General features: G+C 53.5%; 2 protein-coding genes across 2 annotated transcripts; both read left to right on the top strand.

Moving 5' to 3' along the window:
- Positions 1–2721: 2721 nt before the first annotated feature.
- On the top strand, positions 2722–9313 carry LOC311220504 (guanylate-binding protein 1-like). Its single transcript, XM_084304065.1, has 13 exons — positions 2722–2799; positions 3218–3428; positions 3530–3657; positions 4065–4174; positions 4454–4671; positions 4791–5033; positions 5305–5579; positions 7241–7453; positions 7578–7680; positions 7807–7976; positions 8135–8219; positions 8508–8707; positions 8866–9313. The coding sequence occupies exons 2-13, from the start codon at positions 3236–3238 to the stop codon at positions 8965–8967; spliced, it is 2040 nt and encodes a 679-aa protein (XP_084160191.1). The 5' UTR covers positions 2722–2799; positions 3218–3235; the 3' UTR covers positions 8968–9313.
- Positions 9314–10683: 1370 nt separating this feature from the next.
- Positions 10684–11845, top strand: LOC311220523 (olfactory receptor 10K1-like; the record flags this gene model as incomplete). The annotated part of the gene is made up of 2 exons (XM_084304086.1): positions 10684–11622; positions 11810–11845. Exons 1-2 carry the CDS (start codon positions 10765–10767, stop codon positions 11843–11845), a joined length of 894 nt encoding a protein of 297 aa, XP_084160212.1. The 5' UTR covers positions 10684–10764.
- Between the last annotated feature and the right edge of the window lie 7545 nt (positions 11846–19390).

Genomic DNA, 19390 nt, shown 5'->3' on the forward strand with positions numbered 1-19390 from the left:
TCGTGAATGTGTACATGGATGTGGAAGGTTAATCACCCCTCGTCGAGCACCAGCAACCTTTGCTGACAGCGCCTGCACCAGAGGTTGAACCCAAGTTGTCCTAGTCTGGCTTGAGAAGTTCTGCCTCACCTTCTGGAGGGGGGCATGGGTGGTATTTGGATTTTCTATGCCTCTGTGGAGCACAAGTCCTATGAGGAGCGGCTGAGGGAACTGGGGTTGTTCAGTCTGGAGAAGGGGAGGCTCAGGGCAGAGCTCCTTGCTCTCTACAACTCCGTGAAAGGAAGCTGTGGGGAGCTGGGGAGTCGGTCTTCTCTCACAGGTAGCCAGTGATAGGACCAGAGGGAATGGCCTCAAGTTGTGCCAGGGGACGTTCCGGTGGCAAATGAGGAGACATTTCTTCTCAGAAAGAGCAGTCAGGCGTTGGGACGGGTTGCCCAGGGAGGTGGTGGAGTCGCCGTCCCTGGGGGTGTTCAAGGAGAGGTTGGACGTGGTGCCTGGGGACATGGTTTAGTGGGTGACATTGGTGGTAGGGGGACGGTTGGACCTTGGATCTCAGAGGGCTTTTCCAACCCTTATAATTCCGTGATCCTATAGGCACTGCCTAGGCACTGCCAGTCATATGGTAAGGGGGAAGCCTCTCCTAGACATTGCTTTGTTAAAAACAAAACAATACAAAACAACAACAAAACAACAACAACAAATATAGGGCTGGATGTCCTGAGACTATCTGCAGTCACTGGGTGCCTTCTGCACTGCTCAGTGATGTTTCCTTCCTTCAGATCTCAAGGAAACACAAGGGTTTTTTTAATTTATTTTTGAAGTGTTTGAGGATTCTGGCCAGAACAAGTGTATGGCTTTCACCTAGGGGCTGATGAAATGGAAAGAAAAACCAAAACTAAACTAAACCAAAAACAAGCAACGAAGCGAAACAACTTGCCAAACCCCAGTGGAGCACTGCATTTACCAGCTCCTCCTGGGAAAATGGCAGCTGCCTCCCTCGTTCGTGACAACACCCGTAATACCGTGGCAAAATGGGGCCAAGTGGGAATCTTGTGGAAAACCTGTTCTTCCATAAAATCTAGCAGATTTTACTCTGCTGTCAAATCAAAGCTCACGATGAGGAGACATTTCTGCTCCTCCAAGTACCGCTGCAGTGTCGCTCTGGAAAGTCCCTTGCAGCGGCTCTGCCTTGCAAAACAGCTCCATCTACTTGCAGCATCGTTTTATTATTCCTTTTATTTATTTATTATCAACCTTCTTGTGTCTGGGGGCTCCCAGGCCTCCAGAGGCCATCAAGAGAAAGGAGGGCGCTCACCATGGCCAGGACTGGCTGGAGGAGATGTGGGAAAAGGCAGAGCATGAAAGGAAGAAGAAAGCATTGGGCACACCCGAGAAACCAGTGAGGGAATGCACCAGCATCTTCTGACTCCTGGCAGAGGAAAGACCGGGGCACACCGCACCTCCCGGTGCCCCTCTGCACCTCGAAGCGATGCCCAAAGCTCTCCTAAGTCCTTAAGCCTTTTCAGAGAGACTTTTCAGCCTCTCGTGCTGCCCGAGCAGCCAGGAGGCTGCGGGTACACAAGAAGCTGTGAGGAGACACGGCAGAGCCAACCTGGCCAAAGGGATATCCCACGCCATGGGACGTCATTGTTATTATCCCTTCGTTTTCTGTCCTATTAAATGGTCTTTATCTCAACCCACAAGTTTTTAGCTTTGCTTTTTTAGCACCTAAGCGTGACTCTGGGTTAAGCCACAAGCTTTTACCTCCGTTTTTTATCACCTAAGTGAGATACTTGGGTGATTCCGGCTTAAACCACCCCAGTTGCCAAGAGTATTCGCATCCTACATCCCAACGCAGTGCAGTCGCAGCCAGCAGTAAGAGAAGTCACCCTATCCCAGCCAAAGGGTAAGGCAGAGGACGGTGTTCCTGACATCTGGTTGTAATAAATGGCTCAGTCTTCAAAATAGGACTATAATCAAAGTTTACAATTTATTAAAGGAATAGAGGTAAGCAAACAGCACTGGGTGTGCCAGGAGTCTCTGCTCCACCAAGACGCACACCAGTTACATCAAGCAGCTGATTTTTATGCTCCTAGGCTGATACATAGTCATTACTACTTCTAAAAAAACCAGGGTTATTATAATTAGTTTCTGGAATCCAAACCCTCCTACTGGAGCATGCGTATCAGTCTCCAGGGGTCCCTCTGGGGGTCTCTCGTGCTGAAGGCTCATAGTCTTCCTCCCTCTTGTCCTCCTCCTTTGTCCAACTTGGCTGTATGTCAGAGACTTGTGCAACATCCCCTGCAAGCTTTGTCTTCTAGTTGTTCTTCAGCTCTCCCCGTCTCCTTCATCTCCTGGCCAGATAGCAGAGACTTGCATAGTGTCCCATGCAATAGTCATAATAGTTAGCAGTTATTCTGAAACCCCCCCAGATATCAGAGACTTCAAGGAAAAGCCTACAAATACATTTCCCTTCAAGCTCTCTATTGACACGAATTGCCAAAACATTCCTTTGCAAGACACAAGAATTATATACATTAACCACTCTGTTTTTCTTAGACTTGTGCTTATACAAGGGTATGTAAGACAGAAGGTCACATTCATCATACCATGCGGCCCTAGCATTTTTCCATACTGACACGAATCAGGTGAACATATCTCACACAGTCACTGTCTTCCGCTTTCTATTTTTCCTCCCCGTCATTTCCGAGAACAGGAAGAGAAGGGTTGGACCAAGGCAGGGGACATAAGGCAGTGCCCAGGGTGTTTCAGAGCTGCTGCAGCCCCGGGAAGGTGAAGGTGAGTCCCGTCCCCATCCCTCATCCCCAGCCCCACGCAGGCAGCTATGGGCAGGGGGCACAGGAAAGGGATCCCACGGACCCCAGCGAGCCGAAGAGCTCCCTGCCGGGGGGAGGACAGAGAGGCGCGGAGGTTGGCTCCGTCTTTGCTCCGGGATGGAGCAAAGGGAACGGGGGGGCTGGGAGCCTGTGTGCAACCCCCTAGTACCTGCCCCAGGCTCGGACCCTGTGGGGGGATCGGGCACGGTGCAGATCTTCATGAGATCCCCGAAGCTTCAGCCTGGAGGGGGTAAAAAGAGGAGGTACGCAGGGAGGAAGCTAGGGCATCCTTTCTGCTTGGCTTGGGGAAATGAAGTCGGGTGACGATGTCCCTGGGGCGGGGTGCCCCCGCCTTGCTAAGCAGCCCGTCTCCCCAGCAGGCTGCGCAGCTGTGAGCAATGGCATCTGAAATCCGGATGCCAGAGCCCGTCTGCCTAATCAAGAACAAGAAGGGGAAGGGGCTCGTGGTGCAGCCGGGGGCCCTGCAGCTGCTGTCAGAGATCACGCAGCCCATGGTGGTGGTGGCCATCGCCGGGCCGTACCGCAGCGGCAAGTCCTACCTCCTGAACAGGCTGGCTGGGCAGAGGAGAGGTAAGGGAAGGGGATGAGATGTGCACATCCCCTGGCCTGGCCGAGGTGCTCGGCTTCTCCTGCTCGGTATTTCACGCTGCTGAGGCTCTTTGCACCCCCAGGTTTCTCCCTGGGCTCCAGCGTGCGGGCGCACACCAAAGGAATCTGGATATGGTGCGTGCCTCACCCCTGCAAACCTGGATACGCGCTGGTGCTGCTGGACACCGAGGGGCTGGGAGACACTGAGAAGGTGGGGGAGAAGCGGGGACTTCCCTCGCGCCTGGGCTTTCTGGGTTTAGTCCCTTCCAGGAAGGAGCCTCTGCTGGAACCGGAGCTGAAGCCATGGGGCAGAAAGCCCGGGGAGTGAGGAGAGGGCTGGCGGGGTGAACGAGCTGCCAAATTCTTCTGCTTCCCTGGCAAATGGCATCCGAGCAGGACTGGGGAGCTCGGGGAACATGTTGTGGGAGCCTGAGAGTGAAAGAGCTGAGGATAAAGAGATGTGGGAAGCCCTGGAGATGCTGTGGGGTCTCCCCAGGGGATGGTTTTGCCATGGGATGCTGGCTGGCAGCACTCAGGGTCCGGGCATTCGGGCTCGTGCCTGAAGGGGTCTTGCATGGGGCTGCTGGATAAGGTGAGAACCTGGGGTCGTTGTTCCAGGGCGACACCGAGAACGACACGTGGATCTTCGTGCTGGCCGTGCTGCTCTCCAGCACCCTGATCTACAACAGCAAGGGCACCATTGACCAGCAGGCCATGGACAACCTGCAGTATCCTTTGTGGGCGCACACGGGGTGCCCCCTGCTCCCTGCCTGGGGCCCACGGGGATCCCATACCCCAGTTCCTTGTGTGGGGAGAGGAAACCTCCCAGTGGTGCCCAGGGACCTGCTCGGTATCCCCGGGGCTTTTCTCCCTCTTCCTGGTGGCACCGGGCTGGCCTCTGTCCCCCAAAAGGCTCCACCAGTGCCCAGAAAGTGCCAAGTGTTTATGGGCCGGGGGTGCCCCTGTGTTCAGAGCTGAGGTCCCCACTTCCTTAGCCGGCTCCCCAGCTATGTGCTGAAGCTGTCAGAGTGTGTCCAGGTGAAAACAGCACCCAAGGAGGCAGGAGCTGAGCAGGCAGGAGAAGAGCAGCCGGGTTCGGACAGACAAGCCCTGTTCTTCCCAACCTTCATCTGGGCTGTCCGGGATTTCACGCTGCAGCTGGAGGTGGACGGGAAGGAAATCTCCGAGGACGAATACCTGGAGAATGCGTTGAAGTTGAAGGATGGTAGGGGAGCGGTGCCGTGCCGCTGGATGCATACGTGTACAGCCCCAGACACGGCTGCGGTGGAAGGCACCGCGAGGCTGAGCCCTGGGGGCTTTTTCTGACCCCTTGTTGCCCCACAGGGAGCAGCCAGGAGGTCAAGAGCTACAACCGGCTGCGGGAATGCATCCACCAGCTCTTCCCGGAGCGCAAGTGCTTTGTTTTCGACCAGCCAGCCAGGAAGAAGGACCTGCCCCGCTTGGAGGAGCTCCCGGACAACATGCTCGACCCTGAATTCCAGCAGCAGGAGGAGCGCTTCTGCAGCTACATCGGGCAGAATTGTCCCCCTAAGACCATCCCTGGTGGCCACGAGATAACGGGGAGCAGTGAGTACCGGTGTCCCGAGGGTCCAAGCTCTTGGGACTGTGTCGGGACAAGGCTCAGATGTAGAGCAAAAGGCTGCTGGGGGGGGGCACAGATGCGTTTTTGTGCCAGCTGTGGCACTTACCTCTGGGTTTGGAGCTCCTAGCTGTCGCGTGTGGCTGGGAAAGAGCTAGAAAAAGGAGGTCGGGGCCGTGAGGGGCCCCTGGCAGTGGGGTTAGGGCAGGACCCCGGTCGTTTTGGTCGGGCTGCAGATCCGTCACCCCTCCCTGGCAGGGCTGGGGACCCTGGTGGTGAGCTACGTGGAGGCCATCCAGAGAGGGGCTGTGCCGTGCCTGGAGAGCGCGGTGCTGGCGCTGGCAGAGATCGAAAACTCGGCGGTGCTGAAGGAGGCCGTGGCCTTGTACCGGCGTCAGATGGAGCAGGGGCTGCCCACGGAGACCACCCAGGAGCTGCTGGAGCTGCACGCGCGGTGTGAGGAGGAGGCGAAGCGGCTCTTCACGGCACGGGCCTTCAAGGAGAGCAGGGAGCGGTTCCAGGCAGAGCTCACGGTAGGTGATCCCCCCCCGGGGACACCGTCACCCCTAGCCTGGGGGGAGCAGTGTGGTCCCTGCTGGCCAGGCCAGTGCCGTGCCCTCTAATCATAGAAACATTAGGGTAGGAGAAGACCTCCAGGGTCATCTGGTCCAACCGTCCCCCTACCACCGATGTCACCCACTGAACCACGTCCCCAAGCACCACGTCCAACATTTCTTGATGTCCTTCTGGTAGTGAGGGGCCCAAAACTGAACCCAGCACTTGGGGTGCAGGAGCAGGGGACGATCACCTCCCTGGTCCTGCTGGCCGCACTATCCCTGAGGCAAGCCAGGATGCCGTTGGCCTTCTTGGCCCCCTGGGCACACTGCTGGCTCATTTTCAGGCGAGCATCCACCAACACCCCCAATCCTTTTCCTCTGCAGAGCTTTGCAGCCACTCTGCCCCCAAACCTGTAGTGTCTCTGCCCCCAAACCCGTAGCCTTGCATGGGGTTGTTGTGCCCCAAGTGCAGGACCTGGCACTTGGCCTTGTTGAACCTCATCCCTTGGCCTCTGCCCATCGATCCAACCTGCCCAGGTCCCCCTGCAGGGCCTTCCTATCCTCCAGCAGATCGACACTTCCCCCAGCTTGGTGTCACCTGCAAACTCACTCAGTTCCCTCATCCAAGCCTTCCATGGAGATATTAACGAGGATGGGCCCAACACCGACCCCTGGGGAACACCACTGGTGACCGGTCACCAGCTGCATGGTCACACATCAAGACCTGCTCCGTCCCCTTCCCTGGCACCGAGGTCAGGCTGACAGGCCTGTAGGTCCCCGGGTCCTCCTTACGACCCTCTTTATAGACGGGTGTCCCGTTAGCAAGTCTCCAGGGCCCTCCCCAGATGACCATGACGGCTGATAGATGATGGAAAGCAGCCCAGCAATCCCACCGCCAGCTCCCTCAGCACCCTCGGGTGGATCCCATCTGGCCCCATGGACTTGGCCAGGCGGAGCAGCAGGTCCCCAGCCTGAACTTGGGGTGGGGGGGTTCTTCTGCCCCCGCCCCAGACTTCCAGGTCGGGAGGCTGAATACCCCGAGGATAAGAGGTCTGGCTAGTAAAGGAGGCGTTAAGAACCTCAGCAGTCACATTGCCCCCTGCTTCCAGTAACGAATGGAGATTCTCCTCGGCCTGCCTCTTGCCATTAGTAGATTTATACAAAGATTTTTTATAAAATATATTCATAAAAACACTTTTGGGCTTTGGGTTCTTTACTAATGGCTGGTTTTATAAGACACCAAGTCTGACAGTAATACGCAGGAAAGGTTTATCTCACGGGGGTTCTGGCTGTTGTGACGGGAGTTAGCTTCCCTGTCTGCAGCCCATGGGGGCTTCACCTCCCCGCTGATCACCCCACAGGCTGCAGAGCCCCATTTCCCTGCCAGCCTGGCTTTATTCTCACACACGGAACTGTAGGGCTTGGAAGGGACCTCGAGAAGCAAAGCAGGTTCCCTAGGGCAGGTTGCCCAGGTAGGCATCCAGATAAATCTCGAATATCTCCATGGGGAAGAAAACTCCACAGCCTCCCTGGGAAGCCCGTTCCAGTGCTCAACAGGCATTTTTTTTTGCCTGGTTGAGAGAGGTGGAGGCCACTCAACCTGGGCTGAAGCCTTCCCTCTGTGTCCTTCTGCACAGGTCCAGTTAGAGGCACTTAAGGAACATTTCTGGATGCGGAACGAGCGGGTATCCCACGAGAAGTGCACGGCCGCCCTCCAGGAGCTCTTCCAGGACTTGGACAGACGGATCAATGACGGGGTCTACTTCATGTTGGGGGGCTACCAGCTCTTCCAAAGAGATCAGCAGGCACTGGTGGAGCAATACAGGAAACTGCCTGGCAAGGGGGTGAAGGTAGGAACACGAACAGCTCCAAGGCGAGGGCAGAGGCTCCACGTCCCACCGCCCCCTCCCAAAAAACACTCGCCTGGAGCTGCTGCTTCACCCCTTGACTCCTGCCCTCCCCATGTCCCTGCAGGCAGATGCTGCGCTGCAGGATTTCCTCCAGAAGAGAGAGTCTATGGCCAGAACCATCCTCAAAGTCGACCATGAGCTGACCGAGAAGGAAGAGCAGATAGAAAGTAATTTTGGGGCTGGAGAAATGCCACTGCCTGGAGAGGGACTGGCACGGCATGGAGGGACAGTACTCCTTGGGGGCCTGGGGCTCATCTCCTGCCTTTGAGACATCTTTGCTTCTCTCTCAACAGATCTGAAAGCCCAGTACGAGAGAGCTGAGCAGGAGAGGGAGGCTGAGAGGAAGAGGCTGGATGAGACGGAGGTCGAAAAAAAGATGTTGTTGAAGTTACTCAGAGATATGAAGGCTCGTCGGAGAAAGAAGCGGGAGGAGAAAGAGAATAAAAACGACCATCAATCAAAGGTACCATGGCAGAGAGGATGTACCCAGAGCTGTGGCTGGCAGGCAGGAATGGTGATGGGGGCCCGCCTGGCTCCCTCCCATTGCTTCTTGGCTCCCTTGCACTGCAGACACCATGCAGGAAGGCTTTGGGCTTGCTGAAAACCCGACTATTTTCACAGGACCAGGACAAGAAGTCCACAAGTGGCTCCGAGAAGAAGAGCAACCCTGAGGATCAGCAAAATTCCAAGCCCGGTGGCAAATCCGGTGATGGCCCCAGATAAAAATTGTGGTTTGAGCTTTTGGAAACAATGTTGAAGGCTTTTTTCAAATGTTTCTCTCTCTGGTTTAATTTATGAGATCATGATGTCTTTCTTTAGAAGCCATGCAGAAACAAAGTAAGAGAGCTGTGTAGCGAGCAGATAGAAAGTAATTTTGGGGCTGGAGAAATGCCACTGCCTGGAGAGGGACTGGCACGGCACGGAGGGACAGTACTCCTTGGGGGCCTGGGGCTCATCTCCTGCCTTTGAGACATCTTTGCTTCTCTCTCAATAGATCTGAAAGCCCAGTACGAGAGAGCTGAGCAGGAGAGGGTGGCTGAGAGGAAGAGGCTGGTTCAGAGGAAGATCAAACACCTAGAGACGTTGTTGAAGTTACTCAGCGATATGGAGGAGCATGAGTCATTCAGAGATGGAAAGCCTCGTCAGAGAAAGAAGAGGGAGGAGAAAGAGAATAAAAACGACCATCAATCAAAGGTACCATGGCAGAGAGGATGTACCCAGAGCTGTGGCTGGCAGGCAGGAATGGTGATGGGGGCCCGCCTGGCTCCCTCCCATTGCTTCTTGGCTCCCTTGCACTGCAGACACCATGCAGGAAGGCTTTGGGCTTGCTGAAAACCCGACTATTTTCACAGGACCAGGACAAGAAGTCCACAAGTGGCTCCGAGAAGAAGAGCAACCCTGAGGATCAGCAAAATTCCAAGCCCGGTGGCAAATCCGGTGATGGCCCCAGATAAAAAATGTGGTTTGAGCTTTTGGAACAAATGATGTAGCGTGCTTCTTGATACCAAGTACAATTCTGCTAAACTCTGCAAGTCCTTGCTGCAAAGGACAGGGTGTGGCAGTGACCTCTATGGTCGCTGCCATTGCACCAGCTAGTGCTTTCATGCTTTCACGTAGTTGGAAATGAAACTAATTGTCTGGGGAGCATAATCTTAGGGGCGCGGGGTGGGTTCGCTGATCAGCTCGTAGGTGGGAGATTCTGCTCCTTTGCCATTGCTCAGAAAGTACACCCAAGGGTCAGCACTGGCTCTGACAACATTGACCTTTCTTCATCTTTCATTAAGGGTGCATATTGCTTTCAAAAAGACAAAATAATGCAATAATAAAGTAATGCAATAATAAAGTAATGCAATAATAAAATAATGCAAAAGCAATGCAAAAATAATAAAAATAAAATTTAATAAAAATAAGATAATAATAATACAAAATCCTCCAACCTGGGTTTCAGCACGTGGCCATTACTGAGAGCTGCCAATGGTATTTTGGGTCTGCCTAAGGGAGGCTGGCTCTTAATTATGCCCACTGCAACCAACTAGCAAGGGGTGCGGACATCACCGCCCTTGGGTGGGTTAATGTGCACCTCTGGAGCTAATTGCTGCAGTCCCCTGCCCATGGGGATGGGAGGGCTGGGGCTCACGTAGAAGCCCGCAGCCACGAGCGTGCCAAAGCTCCCCAAGCCCTCTCCACTCCTGAGCATCCCTCGGGCCAGTGCAGGTGTGGTTTCAGGGCTCTTTTCCCCGCTCCAGCCCCCCGGATTTCTTTTCTGCACCTTCATTGTGGGGACTGGAGGGGAGGGAGAGGTCCCGTGGCAGGACCCCGAAGTCCGAGCCTTGTTCCACCCAACCCCTCTGCTTGACGCCCATCAGGGGTGGAAGGGGACAGCCCAGCCACGCCACCCCAGGCCACCATGTCCCTTGGTCCTGCAGGGGAGCCAAGACCCTCCCCCACTTCCCCTCGGTGGAATAATCCCCGTTCTGGGTCCAGGACTGCAGCCGGAGGTGGCTGCGCTGCTCAAAGCCCTGCTTTGCCTGCTCTGCTTCCCCAGCAGCTCCAGCACCTCGTCAGCCACAGCTCTGCGCCCTCTCACAGCCCACGTGCCCCTTGAACGAGCAGGAGGCTCTGCAGCACCGCTTCCCCCCTCCTGCAGCCCCTAGGAGCCACTTTCCCCAATTCCAGGAGTTCCCCCACGACATCTTCCGTCCCCTGCCCCATCTTCCAGCCCGTGACTCGCCTGCCCTTGCAGCACCTGCCCTTGCAGATACCGCTTTCCCTGCTACAAGATGAGCAACGGGACTTCCCCGCGGGGGCTGCCATGCCCCGGGTGAGCCCCGGTGGCCGTGCACCCACCCTGACAGCCACTGCGGCTTGGTGAGGGGAGCCGGGGGTCCTTGAGTTGCTTGGGGAGCACCGGGAGCTGCAGCGAGGCCGAGGGCTGCCCGCAGCGCTCACCAGCCCCGAGCCCACACGTGCACCCTGCTAATGTCAGGAACAGAGCCCGTGGTGGGGGCACAGAGACCGGGAAGTGGTCTGCTGAGGGGCGCTGGGGCAAATTCTCCTTGGCACGGCAGCAGACAACCCCCCCTTGAAGCTCCTGCGTCCCTCTTTGGCCTCGCTGCTTGGGGAAAGCTTCCATGGGCAGTGAAAACCAAACGATGGCCACCGACTTCATCTTCGTGGGGTTCTCCAGCCTGGCGGAGCTGCAGAAGCTGCTCTTCGGGGTGTTTTTGCTTCTCTACCTGCTCACACTGAGCATGAACACGGCTATCATGACCGTCATAAGGGTGGAGCGGAGCCTTCACACACCCATGTACTTCTTCCTCTGCGTCCTGTCCTTTTCCGAGACCTGCTACACCCTCGTGATCGTCCCCAAGATGCTGGTGGACTTGGTGGCGGAGAGAAAAGCCATTTCCTTCTTGGGCTGCGCCGTCCAGATGTACTTCTTCCTCCTGCTGGGCTGCTCCCACTCCTTCCTCCTGGCGGCCATGGGCTACGACCGCTGCGTCGCCGTCTGCCGCCCGCTGGCCTACAGCAGCATCATGACCCGGCGGCTCTGCGCGCAGCTGGTGGCCGCGTCGGCGCTCAGCGGGCTGCTGGTGGCCCAGCTGGTCACCCCCCTGGTGTTCTGCTCGCTGTTCCAGGCCAGCCGGCAGCTCGAGCACTTCTTCTGCGACATCTCCCCCGTCCTCCGCGTGGCCTTCAGGCAGAGCGACGCCGGCGAGGCCGTTATCGTGGCGCTGGGCGTCTTCGCCCTGATGGTCCCGCTGACGCTGCTCCTGGCTTCGTACCTCTTCATCCTCGCCGACGTCCTGCGCATCCCCTCGGCCGCGGGGAGGCACAAAGCCTTCTCCACCTGCAGCGCCCACCTGGCCGTGGTGCTCGTGCACTACGCCTGCGCCTCCCTCATCTACCTGAGGCCGGGCTCCAGCTCCTGGTCGGGCCAGGACACGCTGATCTCGGTCACTTACACCATCCTCACCCCCCTGCTCAGGCCAATGATTTACACCCTGAGGAACAAGGACGTCAAAGCAGCTCTCCGCAAAGCCATCAGGAAAACACAAATTTCTCCAGAATGTTTTCCAGGAAAGAGGTCAAGGTGTGCTACGTCCCCAGTGGGTATTTCCAGCCGGCAGCCTCCCCTTCCAAAAAGCATCGCTCCTTTTCCGTCCCCCTTGTGCACATTGTGTCACAGCAGGCAGTTAGGAGTTCCCTTCCTTCATCTAATTAGATCATCTAATTGTTGGAATTGGATGATATTCGAGGTCTCTCATAACCCAAACCATGATTTTATGATTCTAGAGCCCCCCTGCCAAGGGCAGGGACACCTTCCCCTAGGCCAGGCTGCCCCCAGCCCCATCCAACTTGGCCTTGGGCTCCTCTGGGCGACACCCCAGTGCCTCAGCACCCTCATAAGAAATTATTTCTCCCTCAAATCTAATCTAAATCTGCCCTGTTTTGGTTTAAAACCCTTATTCCTTGTCCTACCACTACTCTCCCTGACAGAGTCCCTCTCCAGCCTTCCCATAGCCCCCCTTGAGGAGAAGGCCGCCATCAGGCACCCCCGGTATCTCCTCCAGAATTCACCGATCCCGTCCCAATTCAGCACGTGTCTTTAGTTCCTGCATCCACCTTCATGCTTGTCTGGAAGATGGGAACAACATCTCCGTTTTGCAGATTCGAGGAACCTCCTTGGTCTCTGGCCTTTCCACGATGGCCGAGGGCGCTGAGGGGCCGCAGGCCTCGATGGCCTCCGCAGCCTCACGCGGGGCTTCCACCCACCCCAGTCCCCGCCTGTGGGTCCCGTTTAAGCTCGCTTTGGGGCTTCCAGAACTCGACGGGTGTATTTTGTAGAGGAGCTGGTTTCTAGCCGTGGCCACGCTCATGGCTCCTGCCCGCAGGCTGACTTCCCAGCCTTGGCCATCGTGGGGCCTGGTGTGGGCCTAAAGATTGATGTTTTGGGCCCAGACCTGCCTGCTGACCTGGGCTGTTGGTTGAGCCTGGCTTCTGTCCCCAGTTCTGCCCTGCTCACCTCACTTGGGCACCGTGGTGATTCAAAGATCGAAGCCGAAATTCCTTTAAGTGGTATATTCTTTATTGCAGCGCTGGATGCATGGGGGATCTCTCCACCTATCGTGCATACCCAAAGCAGAAAGCAGTCTTGAATTTATACAATCAATCTATCAATATTCTACAAGCACCTATACATATGCATTACCTATCCCCGCCTTCCCTCGCTTCTCATGCTAATTAGCCTTTTGGCACCTTGCGCCTGCGCAGAGCCTTCCAAGAATTGTGGGCAGGGGTCTTTGGGACGTGGGCAGGGGTCTCTGGGAGGAAGACCCCGAGTCTTCCTCACAGTGTACTTTTCACCTTTGGTCAAGAATCTGCTGAATTGGCATGTTTCTTAATTGCGAGAGCTGGTTGTTGCCAATTCTTCCGTTTGTTTGATTCAAAGATCGAAGCCGAAATTCCTTTAAGTGGTATATTCTTTATTGCAGCGCTGGATGCACGGGGGATCTCTCCACCTATCGTGCATACCCAAAGCAAAAAGCAGTCTTGAATTTATACAATCAATCTATCAATATTCTACAAGCACCTATACATATGCATTACCTATCCCCGCCTTCCCTCGCTTCTCATGCTAATTAGCCTTTTGGCACCTTGCGCCTGCGTAGAGCCTTCCAAGAATTGTGGGCAGGGGTCTTTGGGACGTGGGCAGGGGTCTCTGGGAGGAAGACCCCGAGTCTTCCTCACAGTGTACTTTTCACCTTTGGTCAGGGATCTGCTGAATTGGCATGTTTCTTAATTGCGAGAGCTGGTTGTTGCCAATTCTTCCGTTTGTTGTATCTTTATAATGAATTCCAATGTCCAGTTTTGAGATTTATAGTCCTTACGTTTGTTTCTCTGTCCGTCTGCCGCTTCCTTATCATGAGTTTCAGTGTCTTGTTTCGAGATATACAGTCCATGTCTGGGGATTGTCCTTGCCTCCCCAATGCCTCCCCAATACCTCCTTAATCAATCCCCCCTTTTCTTTTCCCATGCAAATTCTTTTGCATCAGATACTTTCATTATTTACAGTAATACAACAAAGCAGGCATCTAAACAACATGCACACAAATATTCCTAACACTACTAATGTGATTAGAGCAATGAACACTTGTCTCAACCATTGGAAATTGGGCAACCAAGAGGTTAACTTATTCCATATTTCACTAAAACTCCACGAAAGATCATCTTTACTGATATCATGTAGGACCCTTGTCTGCTTCCATATTTCTTCCAGGTCGGTAGAGATCCTTCCACTCTGATCTACATACACACAACAACTTGTGTTTATTACTGTACAGACTCCCCCTTGAGTGGCCAGTAACAAGTCTAGGGCCATCCGATTTTGTAATACTACCTGTGATAAACTAGATATCTCTTCTTGTTGAGCCTTTATAGCATCCAGAGTTTTGTTTTCTAACTTCTCTATAATTGCAGAAATATTAACTATTGCCTTTTCCAATTGTGTTGGGTCTGTCTGAGCTGGAGTCACCTTTTCCCTGCAGCAGCCCACACAGTGCTGTACTCTGCACTCGTAGCTGGAACAGCACTGATATCACTCCAGTGTTGTGTCTATTGCTGAATAGTGCTGGCACAGCATCAGGACTCCTTCCAAGCCCCCAAGAGCCAGCAGACTGGGGGTGGGCAAGTGATGGGGAGGGGACATTGCTGGGGCAGCTGACCTAAACCAACCAAAGGGATATTCCATAACACCTGATGTCACACTCAGCAATAAAAGGGGGGGCTCTCGTGGGGGAGGGGGCTGTTCCTCCTGAACAACCACTACGCGTTTGGGGCCCTGCTTCCCAGGACGTGGCCGAACACCGCTCGCTGATGGGAAGTAGAGAATAATTTTTCCTCTCTCTGTGCTTCCGCGCGGACTGATTGCTTCTTTTGTCTCTGTTTTTTTTCTCCCATTCCCTTTCCCTTTAATTAAACCTTTCTTATCTCAAACCTCGAGTTCTCTGTGTTGTATTTTCTCCCCCTTCCTCTTTGAGGAGAGGGGGAGTGAGAGAGCGGTTGTGGTGGAGCTCGGCTGCCCACCTGAGTAAAACCACCACAGTCCTTTTTGGCGCCCAACGTGGGGCTCGAGGGTTGAGATAACAATAGCATTGATTGAAGTATTTACAACTAACATATTGGTAGTCATAATGCTCGGTTTTCTGGTAATACTTTTCTGTGTGGATATGTTGTATATAGCCCACTCTCTGTTTTCTTTTTTCCTTTACATCCGATCGGAGAAAGTGTTGAAGTCTGTGCTTGTTTTTTTTATCATGTTGTGCTGTAACATACTGGCCTTCAGTTTTGTTTGGTATTCAGACCCGGCATTGTTATCCTCCTGGTCTCCTGGAGATTATCTTATTGAAAATATTAGGAATTACAGTGCCTTCTACTTTTCTCCCTGTGGGCTAATTACAGCAGCCTTTCAGTATCTTGGATACCCCTGGTCAGATATTATCCTCCTATCACTAGGTCTAGTGTTTGTCATCTTCCCCAAAGTAAAGCAATTTATTAAGAATATTATTCAAGGACCTGTCCCCAGACAAAGTTGTGGGTGGCAAGGTGTGTGGGGGGATTTGGGCAGGTACCTATCACGGTTTTCTCCCCCAATGGTTCTAAATTTCACCCCTGAACAAGTACAAAACCCAAGAAAACTGGTGGAATGTTTGAAAGACGTATGCCCTGACCCTGGGAATACTAGAGAACTCCACCAGCTGGCTGCACTCTGCTGGGGTCTGGCTTACGCCTATCAGATGTCAATTAACATTGCCCAGCACCCTCAAGGGAATAGGGAGGTTCCTGAATTTGATAATGAGACAGCACACACTGTGACCACCCTAGAGGACCGACCATCTATGGTATCAGTCGCCCCTGTAGTAAAGACGAAACAGTGGAAACGGAGATCAGGTCGTTTAGTAAGGGAAGAAGCTCCTTCTACGGATGAGAGAGAAGAGGAAAAGGCAAGTGGCTCTAAAGCAGCGTTATCACGGCAACATCGCGAAGAAGAGACTGAAATCATAGATGAATCAGAAACTACTCGGTCTCTATCTCTGAGTGAGCTGCGAGAAATACGGAAAGACTTCAGTCGCCATCCAGGTGAGCACATCCTCACTTGGCTGCTTCGATGCTGGGATAGTGGGGCCAATACCCAACAGCTAGAAGGCAACGAAGCCAAGCAGCTGGGATCCCTTTCTAGAGAAAGACTCATTGATAGAGTAATTGGAAGAGAGGCACAAGTTATCAGCCTCTGGAGGCGAATCCTAACAGCAGTGAAAGAAAGGTATCCCCACAAAGAGGATATTGTCTACCAAGTAAACAAATGGACCACTATGGATAAGGGCATCCAGCAGCTGCGGGAATTAGCTGTGCTGGAGATGCTTTATAGTGATTTAAACAACGCCCAGACACCTAAAGACCCCGATGAAGTGCAATGCACAACGTCCATGTGGCGGAAGTTTGTACGAGCTGCACCCCCAACACATGCCAGCACACTGGCAGTCATGGGTTGGGACGAGGGGATGGGGCCAACTGTGGATACCGTGTCCAACCAGCTTCATAAATATGAAGAAAATCTCTCTCCCCCAGTACGGGGCTGCATTTCAGCTGTGGAGAAACTGTCCCAACGGTTAGATGAACACATAGCTTCGTCCTCACCTAAACGGAAAAATCTTTCGGCCATCAAGCGCCAGCAGTCCCCAGCTCAAACAAGGGAGAATCCGGGACGCACACCGCGAGGTACCTTGTGGTTTTATTTACGTGACCACGGGGAAGATATGAGGAAGTGGGATGGTGAACCGACCTCGGCCCTAGCTGCTCGGGTACGTGAGCTACGGAAAGATACAACAGCAACAAAGAGGGCCCCTAGGAGGATTGCTGCCCCAGTTTCTGTTGAACAGTCCCCCAGAGGCAGTAGAAGGAATAGTATTACTCCTGACCCTGATGAAGAGATTTCTGCTTCACGTTTGGAAGAAATAATTGATAGATACTCCGACCAGGACTAGTGGGGCCCTGCCTCTGGCCAGGTAGAGGAGAGGGACAACCGGATTTACTGGACTGTGTGGATTCGATGGCCTGGCACACCGGAACCGCAAAAATATAAAGCTTTAGTGGACACAGGTGCACAGTGTACCCTAATGCCGTCAGGCCACCAAGGGGCAGAACCCATCTCTATCTCCGGAGTGACGGGGGGATCCCAAGAGCTAACCATATTGGAAGCTGAAGTGAGTCTAACTGGGAATGAGTGGCAAAAGCACCCCATCGTGACTGGCCCAGAGGCTCCGTGCATCCTTGGCATAGACTACCTCAGGAAAGGGTACTTCAAGGATCCAAAAGGGTACCGGTGGGCTTTTGGCATAGCTGCCTTGAGCACAGAGAAGATTAAGCAGCTGTCTACCCTGCCTGGTCTCTCACAAGACCCTTCTGCTGTAGGATTGCTGAGGATTGAAGAACAGCAAGTGCCAATTGCGACTACAACTGTGCACCGGCGGCAATATCGCACCAACCGAGACTCCCTGATTCCTATCCATGAGTTAGTTCACCACCTGGAGAGCCAAGGAGTGATCAGCAAGACTCATTCACCTTTTAACAGTCCTATATGGCCAGTGCGGAAGTCCAATGGCGAGTGGAGGCTAACAGTGGACTATCGGGGCCTGAATGAAGTCACACCACCACTGAGTGCTGCAGTGCCAGACATGCTAGAACTTCAGTACGAACTAGAGTCAAAGGCAGCTAAGTGGTATGCTACAATTGATATTGCTAATGCATTTTTCTCTATCCCTCTAGCAGCAGCATGCAGGCCACAATTCGCTTTCACTTGGAGGGGCATTCAGTATACTTGGAATCGACTGCCCCAGGGGTGGAAACATAGCCCTACCATCTGCCATGGACTGATTCAGACGACACTGGAACAGGGGAACGCTCCTGAACACCTGCAGTATATCGATGATATCATCGTATGGGGTAACACAGCAGAAGAAGTTTTTGGGAAAGGGAAGAAAATAATTCAAATTCTTCTGAAAGCTGGATTTGCCATTAAACAGAATAAAGTCAAGGGACCTGCACAGGAAATCCAGTTCTTGGGGGTAAAATGGCAGGATGGACGTCGCCACATTCCGACGGATGTGATCAACAAAATAACAGTTATGTCTCCGCCAACTAGCAAAAAAGAAACACAAGCTTTCCTAGGTCTTGTGGGATTTTGGAGAATGCATGTGCCAGGCTATAGTCAGCTTGTGAGTCCTCTATATCGAGTGACTCGAAAGAGGAACTCTTTCGAGTGGGGCCCCGAGCAACAACAGGCCTTTGAACAACTCAAACAAGAAATAGCTCGTGCAGTAGCCCTTGGGCCTGTCCGTACTGGACCAGCTGTTCAAAACATACTGTACACTGCAGCTGGGGAGCATGGGCTCACCTGGAGCCTCTGGCAGAAGACCCCAGGAGAAACTCGAGGCCGACCTTTGGGGTTCTGGAGCCGGGCCTATCGAGGATCAGAAGCCAATTACACCCCAACTGAAAAGGAAATATTAACAGCATATGAGGGGATTAGAGCAGCTTCAGAAGTTGTTGGTACAGAAGCACAACTTCTCTTGGCCCCACGGCTACCTGTGTTACATTGGATGTTCAAAGAGAAAATCCCCACTACACATCATGCAACCGATGCTACGTGGAGTAAATGGGTAGCGTTAATTACACAGCGGGCTCGAATGGGGAAACCCAGTCTCCCGGGAATCCTGGAAGAGATTATGGACTGGCCAGAGGGCAGGGATTTCGGAGCACCGACAGAAGAAGTAACGCGTGCTGAAGAGGCACCACCATACAATGAGTTGCCAGAAGACAGAAAGCAGTATGTGTTGTTCACTGATGGATCCTGCCGTGTGGTAGGGAGCCATCGGAAGTGGAAAGCTGCTGTGTGGAGTCCCACACGACAAGTTGTGGAGGCCATGGAAGGGGAAGGTGAGTCAAGTCAGTATGCAGAAGTGAAAGCTATACAACTGGCCCTAGAAATTGCTGAAAGAGAAAAGTGGCCGGTACTGTATCTCTACACTGACTCATGGATGGTGGCAAATGCGCTATGGGGGTGGCTGCGACAATGGAAACAGAACAACTGGCAGCGCAGAGGTAAACCTATCTGGGCTGCTACCCTGTGGCAAGATATTGCTGCCTGGGTAGAAAACCTGGCTGTAAAGGTACGTCATGTAGATGCCCATATGCCTAAGAATCGTGCTACCGAAGAACATCAGAACAACGAAGAAGTAGATCGAGCTTCAAAAATTGAAATAGCTCAGGTGGACCTGGACTGGGGACATAAGGGTGAACTGTTTGTAGCTCGATGGGCTCATGAAACATCAGGACATCTGGGGAGGGACGCCACATATAGATGGGCTCGTGATCGAGGGGTGGACCTGACCATTGAGGCCATCACACAGGTTATCCATCAGTGTGAGACCTGTGCTGCAATTAAACGAGCCATGAGGGTAAAGTCTCCCTGGAACAGGGGGAGATGGCTTGGATTTCGATATGGTGAGGCCTGGCAGATTGACTACATCGGACCACTTCCACAAACCCGCCAAGGCAAACGGTACATACTCACCATGGTAGAAGCAACTACTGGGTGGCTGGAAACATACCCTGTAAACCATGTCACGGCCCGAAACACTATCTTGGGCCTGGAAAGGCAAGTGCTGTGGCGACATGGTACACTGGAGAGAATAGAGTCCGACAATGGGAGTCACTTCCGAAACAATTTGATCACTTCCTGGGCCAAGAGACATGGCATTGAATGGGTGTATCACATCCCTTATCACCCACAAGCCTCTGGGAAGGTTGAGAGGTACA

Source organism: Netta rufina (assembly GCF_964035555.1).
Source record: "Netta rufina genome assembly, chromosome: 32".
Classification (NCBI taxonomy): Eukaryota; Metazoa; Chordata; class Aves; order Anseriformes; family Anatidae; genus Netta; species Netta rufina.